This window comes from Mastomys coucha, unplaced genomic scaffold (genome assembly GCF_008632895.1).
Source record: "Mastomys coucha isolate ucsf_1 unplaced genomic scaffold, UCSF_Mcou_1 pScaffold4, whole genome shotgun sequence".
NCBI classification, from domain to species: Eukaryota; Metazoa; Chordata; class Mammalia; order Rodentia; family Muridae; genus Mastomys; species Mastomys coucha.
Genome location: NW_022196910.1, coordinates 11,033,772 through 11,049,960, shown reverse-complemented (window position 1 = coordinate 11,049,960; position 16,189 = coordinate 11,033,772). Strand labels below are relative to the sequence as shown.

General features: G+C 41.8%; 1 protein-coding gene across 1 annotated transcript in view; it reads right to left on the bottom strand.

Annotated features, from left to right (window-relative positions):
• Bpifc (BPI fold containing family C) overlaps positions 1 to 16,189 on the bottom strand; it is a 61,714-nt gene that overhangs the window by 24,225 nt on the left and 21,300 nt on the right. Inside the window, exons 4-7 of the mRNA XM_031350081.1 lie at positions 15,756 to 15,884; positions 13,968 to 14,123; positions 13,780 to 13,843; positions 11,324 to 11,384 (exon numbers count right to left, since the gene is read on the bottom strand). Coding sequence (XP_031205941.1) covers positions 11,324 to 11,384; positions 13,780 to 13,843; positions 13,968 to 14,123; positions 15,756 to 15,884 — 410 coding nt within the window. The remainder of the gene's footprint in view (positions 1 to 11,323; positions 11,385 to 13,779; positions 13,844 to 13,967; positions 14,124 to 15,755; positions 15,885 to 16,189) is intronic.

Below are 16,189 nucleotides of genomic sequence, written 5' to 3'. Positions count from 1 at the left end.
CCCAGTCTTCAACTCTAGCAGGCATTCACTGGGAACAGGCCAGTTGAGCAGGAGAGGGAGACAGAGGACCTTCACCACTGCCTCTTCCCCTACAAATCCAACCCCCAGTCTTATCCCTCTCTCTGCAACTGAACACTAGCTACAGCCTTCCTTTCTCCCTCCCATATTTTCTATGGATCCCACAGATCATCCCCTCCTAACCTTCCTCCTCTGACTCTTTGTTTTATCCCAGCCCCCAGTGCCAGCAGGCACCCCTGCTAATCCACAGTCCATGCCTGCTCCTGCCAGAAACCAGGTGGGCTATCTGGTTCTCTCCTTCCACTGTTCCTCCAGAGCTAATCCCTCAGTCTCATCCCCAGACCTGCAGCAGAACACCTGTGCTGCACCCCCATCTCCTCTGGATCCCACAGATCTTCCCCTTCTCCCATTGTTTTGTCTCAGCCCCCCCCCCCCAACCCAGCAGTCACATGCTGCCATTTTTTTATGATGCTTTGTTTCTTTCTCTCTCTCTCTCTCTTTCTTTCTTTCTTTCTTTCTCTTTTTTTCTTGGATATTTTCTTTATTTACATTTCAAATGTTTTCCCCTTTCCAGCTTTCCCTTTGGAAACCCCCTATCCCACCCACTCTCCCCCTACCTCTATGAGACACACATTGCTAATTTAAAGCCTGCTCCTCCCTGGATAACAAATAGGCTGACCCACCCCTCTCCTACTTCTTCCCAGCAACAATACCACCAGCCTCATCCTCAGCTCTATAGCAGGAAACCCACTGTGGTCTCCCTTTCCTCTCTAACCGCATTCCCAACACATCACAAAGATCTTCTTCTCCAATCTTCCTTCCCCTATCTCACTCCATTATCTCAGACTCAGACACTAACAGACATTCCCTGTGAATACACCAGTTGAGCAGCCCAGGAAATCAGACAACACACAGCCACTGAAAAATCTCTGGCCTCTTTGGTCTCAACACATCTGTCCAGGACCTTCTAGCTTTTAGAGTCTCCATTTAGAAGTCAGGTGTAGTTCTAATAGGTCTGTTTTTATATATTACTTGGTCTTTTCCCCTCGCAGCTTCTAATATTCTTTCTTTGTTTTATGTATGTTTAGCATTTTGATTATCACTCTCTGAAAATCCAGAGAAAAAACAAACCAAAGAACAAAATACCTACCCAACAGAGACAAACCCAGAAATCAGCACTTAGACGTTTAATCACTCCAGACCCAGATGCCTAGATGCCAGCATAAGACCATAATCAATAACAGCCAAGACAATATGTCCCCACTAAGGCCCTGCTATACTATGACAGCAGGACCTGGATATTCCAACACAGCTGAAGCACAATATAAAAAGACCTTCAAACCAACTATATGCAGATGATAGAGATTCTTAAAGAGGAAATGAATAAATCCTTTAAAGAAATCCAGGAAAACACAAACAATTGGAAGAAATGAATAAATCCCTAATGAAATTGAAGAGAACAAAAACAGTGGGGGGAAAATGAATAAACTGTTCAAGATCTGAAAACAGAAAGAGAAGGAATAGAGAAGAAAACAAGATGAGGGAATTCTGGAAATGAAAAATTTAGGAATGTAAACAGCAACTACAAAGGCAAGCTTCAGCAAGAGAATGCGAATGAAAGAAAAGAGACTCTCAGGCACTGGAGATACAATAGAAGAAACAGAGATGTCAAAGAAAATGTTAAATCTAAAAAATTCTTGAACAAACATCCAGGAAGTCAGGGACCCTATGAAAAGACCAAATCTTAGAGTAGTCAGAATACAGGAAGGAGGAAAATCCCAGCTCAAAGACCCAGAAAATATTTTCAACAAATAGAATAAAATTTCTCTAACCTAAGAAAAGAGAAGCCTTATGAAGGTAGAAGCATACAGAACACCAAGTAGATTGAACCAGAAAACAAAGTCCCCTTACCACATAATGATCAAAATATTAAACATATAGAACAAAGAAAGAATATTAAAAGCTGCAAGGAAAAAAAGACAAATTAACATATAGAAGCAGGCCTAATAAAATTACATCTGACTTCTGAATGGAGACTCTAAAAGCCAGAAGATCCTAGATAAATGTCCTGCAGACTATAATAGACCAGAGATGCCAGCCTAGACTACTATACCCAGCAAAACTTTCCACCACAATAGATGGAGAAAAATAAGATATTAAACCATAAAGCCAAACTTAAGCAATATCTATTTACAAATCTAGCCCTACAGAAGGTACTAGAAGGAAAAGTCTCTTACGGAGCTTAATGGCATCCATGAAAACAAAGGAAATAATCTCACACTGGCAAAATCAAAAGGTGGGAAGTGCGTGTGCTTAATATTTATGCCTCAAACATAAAGGTACCCAAGTTAGTAAAAGAGATACTTGTATAGCTCAAATCACATATTCACCCTCACTCATGGATAGTGGGAGACTTCAATAACACACTATTACCTATTGGCAGGTCATAAAGACAAAACTAAATAGAGGAATGCTGGAACTCAGAGGTATTATACTTCAAATGGACCTATCAGGTATATATAAAACATTTTGCCAGAACACAAAAGAATATATCTACTCAGTACCTCATGGAATTTTCTCAAAAACTGATCACATACTTTGACATAACATAAGTCTTAGTAGATACAAGAAAATTGAAATAACTCCATACATCCTATCATACCACCATGAAGTAAAGCTGGATATCAACAACAATGAAAACAGCAGAAAGTTTACAGACTCATGGAAACTAAACAATTGTCTACTGAATGAAAATTGGTCAAGACAGAAATTAAAAAAGCAATTGAAGACTTTCTTTTTTTTTTTTTTTTTTCGAGACAGGGTTTCTCTATGTAGCCCTGGCTGTCCTGGAACTCACTCTGTAGACCAGGCTGGCCTCGAACTCAGAAATCTGCCTGCCTCTGCCTCCCAAGTGCTGGGATTAAAGGCGTGCGCCACCACCGCCTGGCTTAATTGAAGACTTTCTAGAATTGAATGAAAATGATACACAGCATACCCAAACTTACAGGATACAATGAAAGTGGTATTAAGAGAAAAGTTCATAGCACTAAGTGCCTATGTAAGAAACAAAACAAAACAAAATATGGGAGAGATCTCATATTAACAACTTAATGGCATACATGAAAGCTCTAGAATTAAAAGTACACCAAAAAAGAATAGATGACAAGAAATAATAAAACTTGGGGCTGAAATCAACAAAATAGAAATAAAGAGAACAATACAAAGAATCAATGAAATAAAGAGTTTATTTTTTTGACAAAATGAACATTATAGAGAAACCCTTATCCAAACTAACTAAAAGACAGAAAGAAGCTACTCAAATTAATAAATCAAAAAAGAAAAGGTAGGCATGACAACAGACATCAAGGAAACCCCGGAGAATCACAGAAACACCATAAAAACCTGTTCTTCACCAATTTGGATAATCTCAAAGAAATGGATAAATTTCTTGATAGATACCACTTACCATAGTTATACAGAGAACAGACAAACAATTTAAATAGACCTACAACACTTGGTGAAATAGAAGCAAGTATTAAAAGAAGCTGGGCAGTGGTGGCACACGCCTTTAATCCCAGCACTTGGGAGGCAGAGGCAGGCAGATTTCTGAGTTCAAGGCCAGCCTGGTCTACAGAGTGAGTTCCAGGACAGCCAAGGCTATACAGAGAAACCCTGTTTCGAAAAACCAATAATAATAATAATAATAATAATAATAATAATAATAATAATAATAATATAATAAAAAATCTTCCAACCACAAAAACAAAAAACAAAACAAACAAATCAACCCCCCCACAGGTTGCTTAGTGGAGATGGTTTTAGTGGAGAATTCTTCCAGACTTTCAAAGAAGAGTTAATGCCAATACTTCTCAAATTATCCCACAAAATATAAAGAGAAGGAATATTGCCTAGTTTATTTTATCAGGCTACAATTACCCTGATACCCAGCCCACATAAAGACTCGACAAGGAAAGAGAATTAGAAACCAATTTCCCTCATGAACATAGATGCAAAAATATTCAATAAAATACTTGCAAACTGAATCTAAGAACACATCAAAGAAGATCATCCACTATGATCAAGTAGGCGTCATTCCAGAAATGCAGGAATGGTTTAATACAGGATAACCAATAAATGTAATCCACCATATAAACAAACTCAAAGATTAAAAAACACATGATGATCTCAGTAGACGAAGAAAAGGCCTTTGACAAAATCTAGCTCTCCTTCATGATAAGAGTTATGGAGAGATAGGGATCCAGGGGCCATACCTAAGCACAATAAAGGCAACTTACATTAAACCTATAGCCAACACCAAATTAAGTGGAGGGACAGTCACAGCAGCTCCACTAAAATCAGGGACAAGGCAAGGCTGTCCATTCTCTCTGTATCTATTCAATATAGTACTTGAAGTCTTACCCAGAGCAAGAAGAAAACTGAGGGAGATCAAGGTGATACAAATGGAAGGAAAGATGTCAAAGTATTGTTATTTGCAGGTGATATGATAGTATACTTGAGTGACCCCAAAATTTCCACTAGGGAGCTACTACAGCTGAGAAACACTTTCAGCAAAGTGGTTGTATACAAGATTAACTTAAAAAAAAAAATCAGTAGCCCTCCTATATTTAAATTACAAATGAACCAAAAAAGAAATCAGGCCTTTACAATAACCTCAAATAATACAAAAACATCTTGAAGGAACTCTACCAAACAGCTCTAACCATACAACTGAAAAACTTGTATGATAGAAACTTCACCTTTGAAGAAAGAAATTGTAGAAAATATCATAAGATGGAAAGATCTCCCATGCTTGTGGATCAGTAGGATTAAGAGAGTATAATGGCCATTCTACCAAAAGCAATCTACAGATTCAAAATTCTCATCAAAATTCCAGTACAATTCTTTATAGACCTTGAAAGGACAATTATCAACTTCACATGGAAAAACAAAAAACCCAAGGCAACTAAAACAATCCTGAACAATAAAAGAACTGCTGGAGGTCTCACCATCTCTGCTTTCATGTTGTACTACAGAGCTGTAATAATACAAACTGCATAGTATTGGCATAATATTGGGGCCTTGTGTACTGTATATTTCATTGCTGACACTAGTATTGTTATAATTATTGAACCATCTCCTGCATCAATGTTATGTAAAGAATGCTCCCCAATTATCTCTGATTGGTTAATTCAGAACTGAACAGCCTACAGTTGGGCAGAGGAGATTGGAAGGTTGCACTTCCGAACCCAGCTAGGGGTCCGAGGTAGAGAGAGAAGTAAGAGAAGGAACATGAAGAAAGGAGAGAGGAGGTCCAGGTGGAGACATGATGAGTAGATTGCCAAGGGATTTGCCATGAGGTTGCAATGAGAGAGCAGACACGAGGACACACAGAACAGAGCAAGACAGTAAAATGCATACTGCTAATTAAGACCTTTGGCTGGGAAATAGATAGCTTAGAGAATTAGAATAGATGAAGATCTGCCCAGTCAAAGTACTTAAAACTTGTTAATAAACTTAATAGGTCTTTCTGTTAATTTTTTGGGAGCTAGAACAGAAACAGATGAGAATATCATACTTAAATTACTGACTACAACATGAAAACAGACAAGTTGATCAGTGGAACTGAATTGAAAACCCAGATATAACTACATACACCTGTGGACACCTGATTTTTGGTAAAGAAGCCAGAAATACACAAGGGAAGAAAAGAAAGGATCTTCAACAAATGGTGCTGGTCAAACTGGATGTCTGCATGTAAAAGATTGCAAAAATTGATCCATATTTTTCATAAAACCCTGCACAAAACTCAAGTCTAAGTGAATCAAAGGCCTCAACACAAAACCAGATTCACTGAACCTGATAGAAGAGAAAGTGGGCAACAGCCTTGAATGCATTGGCACAGAAAATGATTTTCTGAACAGAACACCAATAGTGTAGGCACTTAGATTAACAATTAATAAATGGGACCTCATGAAACTGAAAAACTTCTGTAAGGCAAAGAACACTGTCAATTGGATAAAGTGGCAGCTTACAGAATGGAAAAAGATTTTTCTTATCCATTCCATATTTGAGAGAAGATTAATATGCCAGATATATACAGAACTCAAGAAACTAGATATTACAAAAACAAATTATCTAATTTAAAAATGGGGTACAGCTATCAGGGCATTATGGCTCATGCCTTTAATCCCAGCACTCAGGAGGCAAAGGCAGGTGAATCTTTGAGTTTGAAGCCAGCCTCATCTACAAAGTGAGTTATAGGACATCCAGGGCTACACATGTCCCTTTAAAAATGTGGTACAGATCTAAAAAGAGAATAAATCCAGTAAAAGAATCTCTAATGGCTGAGAAACACTCGAAGTTGTTCAACATCCATAACTATTAGGGAAATGCAAATCAAAACTATTTTGAGATTCCATCTTACATCTGTCAGAATGACTAAGATTAATAATACAAGGAACAAAGATGTTGAGCAAGTGGAACAATCCTTCTTTGTTGGTGGGAGTAAAAACATGTACAGCCAGTTTGTAATGGAATTGTATGGAAGTCAATACTGATGTTCCTCAGAGAACTGGGAATCGATCTATGTCAAGACCCAGCTATACCACTCTTGGCCATATAGCCAAAGGATGTTCCATTCCATCACAAGGACACAACCATGTTTATTGTGGTTTTTTCATATCCAGAACCTAGATGTCTCTCAACAGAAGAACAGATAGTCAGAATATAGTACACATATTTACACAATGGAGCATTCACTCAGCTGTTAAAAATGACATCATGAAGTATGCAGGCAAACGTATGGAACTATAAAAAAATCATTCCAAATGACGTAAACCAGATCAGGAAAGAGAAATATGGTACGTATTTGCTTATATGGGAATATAGCTGTTAAATATATAGTAGTCAAGTGATAGTCAGTAGACCCACAGGGGTTAGGTATGCAGGAAAGGTCTAGGGTGGACACGTGGAATTCCCTGGGAGGAGGAAATAGAAGAGGTTTTATGAGTGAACTGGGGTCATGTGGGGATGGCAACAGGAGTGTCCAGTGTGCAGCCAGAGGGGAAATGGGGTAGAAGGAGAGAATGGGGGGAAAGAAGATGAAATTGAGGGGCATGTGAGGGATGACATGAAAACTAGTGCATTAGAAACTCCCTAAAACATATGAAGGTGATCCTAATGACTTCCCCTAACAGCTGGGATATGGAGTCTCAAGTGGCCATCGTGTCACTGAATGAGGCTTCCGGTAGTGAGACTGGATTGCCTTCGGTTGAATTGTTGGCCAAGGGGAATCCATAGAGTCCCCAACCCACCCAGGCTGTTCCTAAGACAGTGATGGGATGCAGGACCCTACTGCTGAGGTCAACACCCATATAACTGACTGACCATGGAGAAACTGAGCTGTGCCTACATGGAACCTTCATATATGTTCTAGTGTTTATGGCGCAGGAAGGTACTCTACAGGCTATCAAAAGAAAAACACAAACACCAACTTGGCCACAAAATCTTCGACCTGTAATTTGTCCTGCTTACAAAATATGCTAGGGCAATGGTGGCATAGAACTTGTGGCAGTAGCCACCCAATGTCTGATTTGACTTAAAGTCAACTCACGGAGTCAGAGCCAATACCTGACATTGCTTGAGTGACCAAGAATCAGAGACTAGATAGCCCAGAGACTTAGGGTAAAACCAAACACTAGTAGTCTTAAAAATGAAAAAAAGTAACAATAAAATAACTCCTAATGGTATTTTGTTATACTCAAAAAATCAGTGCCTTTTCCAGTCATCATCAGACAGACTTCCTCTGACATTGGATGGACAGTATTGAGTAGACACAACAGTGAGCTGAGTCCCTGGAAGGAAAGATTTCATGCCCGAGATGATGCCAGTGCAGCTCATGGACTATGATTTGGCTTGGGAGAGCAGCTTTGCTGCATATTCTGTGCTCTGTGGTCTGAAGACTCCTTCCAGGATCCAGGAAGGTGCCCAAGGATCACCAGAATATCACGAAAGAATACCTTCTTTCATATCATGTTTGGTTTGTGCCATAGATGAGGATGAGAAGCAGGCAAGGTGAAGTGGATTGCCAAGTATGTAAAAGAGTGCAATCCTATGTCACTATGGCTTTTAAATTTTGTACAGTTCATTTATATTCACGTGTATGTGAATGCCTGCTTGTCTGTAGGTGTATCATGTGTGTGCAGGAGCCACACTCAAAGACAAGAAGCGGCTGTCAGAATTCCTGAATTGGTGGCTACAGGTGGTTATGTGCTACCAGATGTGGATGCTGAGAACAGAACCTGAGATCTCTGCAAGAACAACCAGCTCTTAGTCTTCAGCCCTAAAAGTGCCCAATCTAATCAGATCTCATCACCCTTCTGTGATCAGGATTGGGATTCCTTACAGTAAAGGCATTGAGGTTTGGGGAGGAAAGATACACAGCACAGTTCTTGCATCTCGACATTCTTCCCTACCCCTCCTTCTGATCCACTCACTTCCTTTCTATCCATCCTCTGTCTCACTACCTGTTTTCTTTTATCCCTTCATTGATTCAGTACTTATTGGCCTGTGCCTGATGTTAGAGCAAAGCTCCTGGGCCTTAGGAAATCAGAATCTGGAGGAGGAGGGGACAGACACATGACCAGGAAATTATAACCTAGTACAGGAAGAAGGTTCTTGAAGCTGACCTGATGATCTGACCACAAAGTTTTCTTCTGGCTCAGGGTGACCTGAGGCCATTCCTGAATACTTCCTTAACCCACATTTGATCTGTTGGCCACTCTCCTGTTGTCTACTTGAAAGGTATGTCCAGATTAGGAACACATCTTCTCTCTCTGTCACTCTGCCAGGTTAGCTGCAGTCCTTGTGTGTGTGGATCATTGCGCTACTGTATTAGATGGTTTCTCTGCTGCCACCTCACTACTTCTTCCTGTCTCTTATTATCCCAGACACCAGAGTGACTGCCTCAAATTAAGAGTTAGATTTTACAGTGTCCCAGATATCTGACAAGTCTAAGTACCTTCTCCTTCACCTGCAAACTCATTTATTTTTCCATTAATTTATTTATTCACTTTATATCCCAATTGCAGCTCCCTCCTCCTTGTTCCCCCTCACACAACCCTTCCCATCACCACCTCCCCTTCTCCTCTGAAAAGGCTGTAGGCACCCCGTGGATAATAACCCACCTTGGCATATCAAGTCACTGCAGGGATTAGGCACATCTTCTCCAGCAGAGACCAGACAAGGAAACCCAGTTAGGACAACAGGATCCATAGGCAACAAAGTCAAGGAGAGCCCCTGCTCTAGTTATTGGGGGACCTACATGAAGACTAAGCTGCACATCCTATGCAGGGGAGGGGATAGGACCAGCCTTATATGTTCTTTGGTTGGTGGTTCAGACACTGGTAGGGCCCGAGGGTCCAGGTTAGCTGATTCTGTTGGTCTTCTGGAGTCCCTATGCCCTCCGGATCCCTCAATCCTTTTCCCAACTCTTCCACAAGATTCCTGAACACTCCATCTAATGTTTTGTTTTGTTTTGTTTTGTTTTGTTTTGTTTTGTTTTATAGTTTAGAATCAACAGATGGCATACCCACTGGGTCCGGAATCTATCGTCCTAGACTCATCAACTATTCTATATTGGAAATCTTCTGGTGGCAAAATCTGTCACCAGATCTAACAGTTCCCAGTCTACATCTTGTTTCCTTTCCTCACTGTACCAAAAAGGCTCTTCTTTCCTCCTGCATCCCCTCTTCCTCCATCAGACCCGCTCCGTCTAATGTTTGGCTGTGCATCACTGATCTGTTTCAGTCAGCTTTTGGGTGGAAGGTCTCAGAGGACAGTTATGCTAGGCTCCTCTCTGACAAACTCATTTCTTGAACTCCCCTCAACCATACCCTTCTTTTGATTCTTTCATGGTCTCATAGTCTCTCCAATGCACTCAGCACATTCCTGCCCCATAGCCTTTGAGCATACGATCTATTCTACCAGAATGTTCTTCACGTATGCTATGATTTGAACATCCCTCTAAAACCAACACTTAAATTCAATTACCAATATAATGGGCACTGGGAAGTGGGCTTTAAGAGGTGATGAGGCCATGGGGAATAGCCTATGACTAGATAGAGGATTTGAGAGTAGGTTTGTTCCAATTTTGCCTTGATTTCTTTTCTGTCTTGTGTGCACTCATTTGTCCTTCTGCCATGCTGTGACTTGCCATGGAAACCCTCACCAGATGTAACTCCTTAATCTTAGACTTTTCAGCCTCCAGGGCCACGAGACAAATACCTTTCTATGGTTTATAAGCCCACCTAGCCTCTGGTATTCTATCGCAGCCATAGAAAAAGGACCAAAACAACCCAGGTTGAGGGGAACTCACTCCCCAGTTCCTTTAGGTTCAACCTTTATTGTTCCCTGGTTGCTCATTGGTGCTTTTCCTAATCACATTATCTAAAACAGAGGCCCCTCTTCAGCCCCTCCCTTGTTTTTTCTTCTTATCGTTCTTAATTTCCCTAATACAGGTTTTACTCGCTTGTTTACTGCTCCCTCCCGGTAGTCCCATGAAGGTGGGTTTTCTTTCTCCTGGGCTTTGGGTATCTCTGGCACCAAGATTAGTGTTCAGGTCATTCTAAGTGCTCTTGTACACTGTTGGCGAGCACATGGATGGGATGCAAAGAGAGACATGGATAAAGTAGCATGCAAGAGGAGGCCTCACTGTGGGGCGTGGAAGGGAGGGTCTCTTCAGCTGAGTCTTTAGAAAAAGAAATGAAAAGAATATGAAGAGGAGTAGGAAGTCTGTGGACACCAGAAAAGTACTAATGTAGATATGGGAGCTCAGTAAGGGCCTGCTACAGGAATGCCAAGAGGAGGCTCTTCTCTATAGAGTGGGCGGTGTGGGCAGAGCCAAGGTGTGAGAGGGAGGCAGAAGGAGTACTGATGGGTGGGCCTGATACATACTGAAGGCAGGCCCAGAAGGGGTTAGAGAAGCCTAGACAGATAATCTACTCAAGAAGCTGGGTTTAGCACCATAGCTTGGATTAGAGCCTGGGAGTTTTTCTCTCTAGATCCCCTGCATATCCCCATGAACCAATCTCTGCTGCCATAACAAAGCTGGTTAATTGCCAAAGAGTAAATTCACTGTGACAAGGATTACCCATTTTCCTATATGGAGTCCTGGAACTCTCATTTTCAGGCAGAAAAGAAAAAATAAGAGTGGGTGACAAATGGACATGCTGTTGCCTAGAAAAAAGACCTCGAAAAGGTTTGAAGCTGGGCAGAGAACCATCCAGAAGTCAGTTTCAAGACTCACCCTCCAGTGCACTGATGTTAACATTGAATTCTTCCACTTGGCTGACGGCAATGGGGCAAAGCTGGATCAAAAGAATGTTTGAAAACTCATGTTACCATATTGAAGACAAGCCTTCTGCTTGGGAGACATTATCCCTGTGGCCATGAAAATGCCCCTCGAAGTTAGCCGATGCTCTTGCCCTTTAGCCTCCACAGCTATGGGTAATGTGTCATTGGGTTCTGGCTGAGTTTCGTAGCAACTGGAACCACACCCAATTAACTCTATAAAAGAGCTTGGCTTTTCTTTCTAGACGTGTTATGGCATGTGCTCTGTCCACACTCTTGGCGTCACACCAGAGGAACCTGCTCCCACACCAGCTGTGTCTTTCTTGTCTGAGGGCCCCTGTCTCCCATTGCATCAGCAGCTCTGAGTCCTGCCTGAAGTGGCTTCAGTTGGAACCTTCACTTTTACCTGGGCTAACTGAAGAGACTGTAAGATTAGAGATCCATTTAAGACTCTATTGCCCCTCTCACTGTCCTTTTCTTGAGACATGGTTTCATGTAGTCCATGTTGACCTTTAGATTTGCTATGTAGTCTAAGATGACCTTGAATTTATAATACTTCTGCCTTCATCTTCCATGTGCTATGATTACAGGTGGGCCTCACCATATCCAGTTTATGTTGTGCTAGGGATCAAATCCAGGACTTCATGCATACCAGGCAAGCTCTTTACCAACTGGGAGACATTCCCAGTCCTGTTTTGTATTTTCGAAAGAGTGGATACCAGTAAAGTATATTATAGAGAGAAACTATTAAGTTGAAAACACAGATGTGCCAGCTATGTGCTCACCAACACTTATGCAGCATGGTGGTTTCAGCCGAGGCTTGGCAGCCAGGCCCAGGAGTAGAAACCACCGGCAATTACTTTCACTCTGACCTAAATTTCCTCACTGCAGCATGGATATGAATTTTAAATTTCCCCCTTCAAGTTGTGAGGAAAACTGACAGTGTCTACAGATACTGCCTAGCTCACGCTTTGTATTTGGTAACTCTGTTGCTGTCTTTTCTAAGACAAGAAATTATGTAGCTTAGGCTAGTTTCCAACTTACTATGTATCTGTAAACGACCTTGAACTTCTGAGTCTCCTGTCCCCACCTCCCAAGGGCTGGAATTACAGGTATGCTCAACCACACTGTGGAGCTGGCTGGGGACCAAACGCATGGCTTTGTGTGCTATACGAGTACTCCACCAGCTGAGCCATACTCCTAACCCTTAATTCATATCCATGGGTCTGCTATTAGGGGCCAATGGATCACACTCCATTTTAAACACTATTTCCAAGTTCCTTTTCAGGGTCCATAGTCACTGGCAGTTGCCACCTGTCAGATAGGCATAAAAGAAAGTCGCATAGCTTCAGGGCACCCTGATCAGGTACAGTCTCTTTGGGCAAGCTGCTTCATGCTTTGAACTGCATGCTGACTTCAATCACTAATCATTAAACACCTGCTGTCTAGCAGGCACAGAGTCAAGCACTGGGATCATAAAAGTGCCAGACTCCCTCCCTATCTTTCTTTTCCACTCTCCTTTATCCCTGTCCTTATTCCCTCCAAAATATGAGATTCAGGTAGGTATGGTGAGAAGAAAGAAAAGAGAACGTGGCAAGTTCTACCCTTCCTCCCTGAAGCCCTGACTGCTGGAGTCAGGGCATTTAACAACCTCACTTATTTTGCCTTTTAAATATATTCTTAATTATTTCTTGGGAATACCTGCCATCCCACTATCCATTTCCAACCCACCAAAGTCTTACCTATATTTCAAGGCCCAGTTCCCTAAATAAACAAAATTTCCTGTTCTTTAAACCCCCTCAGTTGAGTCTCATTGTCATGTGATCGTGCATTAAATTCAAGCCCTGGTTCAGGTATTGCTTTACAAGCAAGAGTTCGTTTCTTCTAGATTAACTCATATTTGTTTCCTTCTTTTGCTCTCAGTAGTTCCTAGTCAAGCTAGGCCTACATTAGGAACAAAATGCTTGTCCATACTATGGGGGTAAACTTGAAAAAGAGAATGTAGTTTCAGTCATTTCCGTGTCTCCTACCACAATGTTTGAACCACGAGAGATTGTTAAATTGCATAGAATAGTATAAATTAAAGTGTCTTGGATGGTGCTTGGCATACAGTTAGTGCTCAATAAGCGTTATGATAAAAATTATTAAAGTGTGATAGGGCTTGTTGATGCCATTTGTCAGTGATTAACTTTTTTTTTTAAAAAAAGATTTACTTATTTATTATATATAAGTACACTATAGCTGTCTTCAGACACTCCAGAAGAGGGTGTCAGATCTCGTTACAGATGGTTGTGAGCCACATGTGGTTTCTAGGATTTGAACTCAGGACCTTCAGAAGAGCAGTCAGTGCTCTTAACCGCTAAGCCATCTATCTCATCAGCCCTACCTAGTGATTAACTTCTGAACACTCACCATTTCATTTAAATTCTTTAGAATGGGCTTCTCCATGGGCTCAGCAAAAGAGTTATACAGGGCACTGGGAGAAAAATGAAAAAGGGAGCTTATCAGAGACCAGCAGACTCCAGTGGGAGACTTTTCTGAGTAGCAGCCGGAAGCTCCTGCTCGGGGCTAGGCCTCTCCACTAGGCTGCTGTCACTCACCTGAGGCTTCCAGAAAATGAGACTCGGGCATGGTTCACTTGTACGTGGCAGTCTTGGAGTTCCAGAGCTGGGTGGCCAAAGTTATTACGGGTGAGGGCAACGATGCCAGTAAAGTAGATTCCAGAGAGGAACAGATCGGCAGCTCCCGAGTCTCGGCTGCTTGGCGAGAAAGCGAAAGGTTACCCAAGTCTGCGCTATACACGGAAATGGGTCTTCTAAACTCTTTATGGACAAAGACTTTGTTATGCTCATATCAGGGTCCCTAACGCCTGCAACAGACTCAAGAGCACCGCGTGTGTCGAATGAATGTTTACTGACTAAACAAGGTCATGAGTGTGGAAACAGACAGCTGGAGGATGCTGTGTTTATGTCATTCCCAGGGCTCTGGTGCTGTTGTGGCTAAGACAAGACAGAGCACATTTACATACGGTATTCATTTCAAGAGGGAACACCGGGGGTAAACACCTTATCTAGGACGGGAGTACATGGGCAAGGGATGCTTAGCATGTGGGGAGTCCTTGAGGCAGTGGATCAAATGATACTCAAGACTCTGCACAGGGCCCTACACAGAATAATTCCCCACCATGTGGCTGTTAAGGAAGAATATGAATCTATGTTGTTTATGAGGGAGCATGTTATTTATCTGGAATCTATTAGACTGGGAAAATGATATACAGGCATTCAATAAATGGTTGTAGAGTATCCCAGTGAACGGTTGAATGTGTTGTTTTGGGTGCCAATCAAGACAGGCCAAACTTTTATACTGGGTCAAAGACTTGTCTACAGAAGTTCGTTTGAAGGTATACTTTGAGTTCATCTGCCCCGCCCTCCCCACATATGCAGGTCCCTAAGAATGTCAGAAGAAGGCACCAGAACACCTGGAACAAGAGTTATAGGCAGTTGTGAACCTTCCAATGTGAGTGCTGGGAACTGAACTCACAAGAGTGCAAGAGCAACCAGTGCTCTTAACCACTGAGATATCTCTCCAACCCAACAGCTTCTTCCTTTGTTACTCCCTCTCCTCCTCTTCTTCCCTCTCTCCTCCTCCTCTTTTTTTCTACTGTCTCAGACATGATCTCATTCTGTAACCCAGATGGTCAAGACCTCTGTATGTAGCCCGAGCTGTCAGCAGTTTTCTTGCCTCGGTCTCTCAAGTATTGGAATTACAGGTGTTAAGGCACCATACCTGGCTTCAACCTTTTCTCTTCTTGAGGGCACAGGGATCTTTTGATTGGGAAAGAGTACGGCTCAAGCTAACTATAACCCTCCAACCTTCATGTGAGATAGGAAACCCCATTTCCATCAGTTGATTCTGCACTAAACATGTGCTAAACACTTGGCACAGGTCAGTGGACTGAAAATATGGAATATATCAAATTTTTTTCTCTCAGCCAGCTTCTAGTTTTTAATATTTATTTATTTATTTATTTATTTAATCTATTTCTTTTGAGACAGACTCTAACTGTGTCTATCCTTACTGGCTATCCTCACTTTGTAGACCAGAGTGGCTTTGAGCACACAAAGATCTGCCTGGCTTTGCCTCCCTAGTTCTGGGATTAAAGGTGTGCACCACCATGCCCTAAGATTTCTTAAGAAATCTTAAACTCTCTGTTGCTCTCTTTCTGTGAGGTTACCTTTCCTTCACCTCCCTTCAAAGCAGGGATTTCCCGAGTCAACTCCCACTCTCAAGAAAGTATGGGTACAGAGAGAAAGAAGTTTACACAGAAAACAACAGTGAATTATCTCTATTTCCCCTTCAACAGTAGTGGACATCAGTGGGATACTCACAAAAGAGGAGCCTTGACGTCCCAGTTGGTGCTGATGTTGGCAGTGCCGTGGTTGCTTAATGCTCTGATTCCTACCCCAGGTACAAAGGCCAGTGAGGTATTTGGAAATGAAAAGGCATTGATTTTTATGCTGTAAAACAGGAGGCAGGAAAGTGAGGGCCTCGCTTCTGGACATCGAGAAAATTTGGAAAGGCTGGAGCTGCTCTGAGATCATAAATTCCTACAGAGGAAAAGCTCTTCCAGCTCTCTAGTGGGGTGTCTGCCCACAGCCTCATGCATCCTCTTAGCAAGAAGGCCCTGAGTCTAATTGAGGGAGGAGGTGATCAAGGTTAGAATTAATTTTGTAAATAATCAAATAATCTATTTCTCATAAAAATGTTTAGTGTGTGTGTGTGTGTGTGTGTGTGTGTGTTAGAGAGAGAGAGAGAGAGAGAG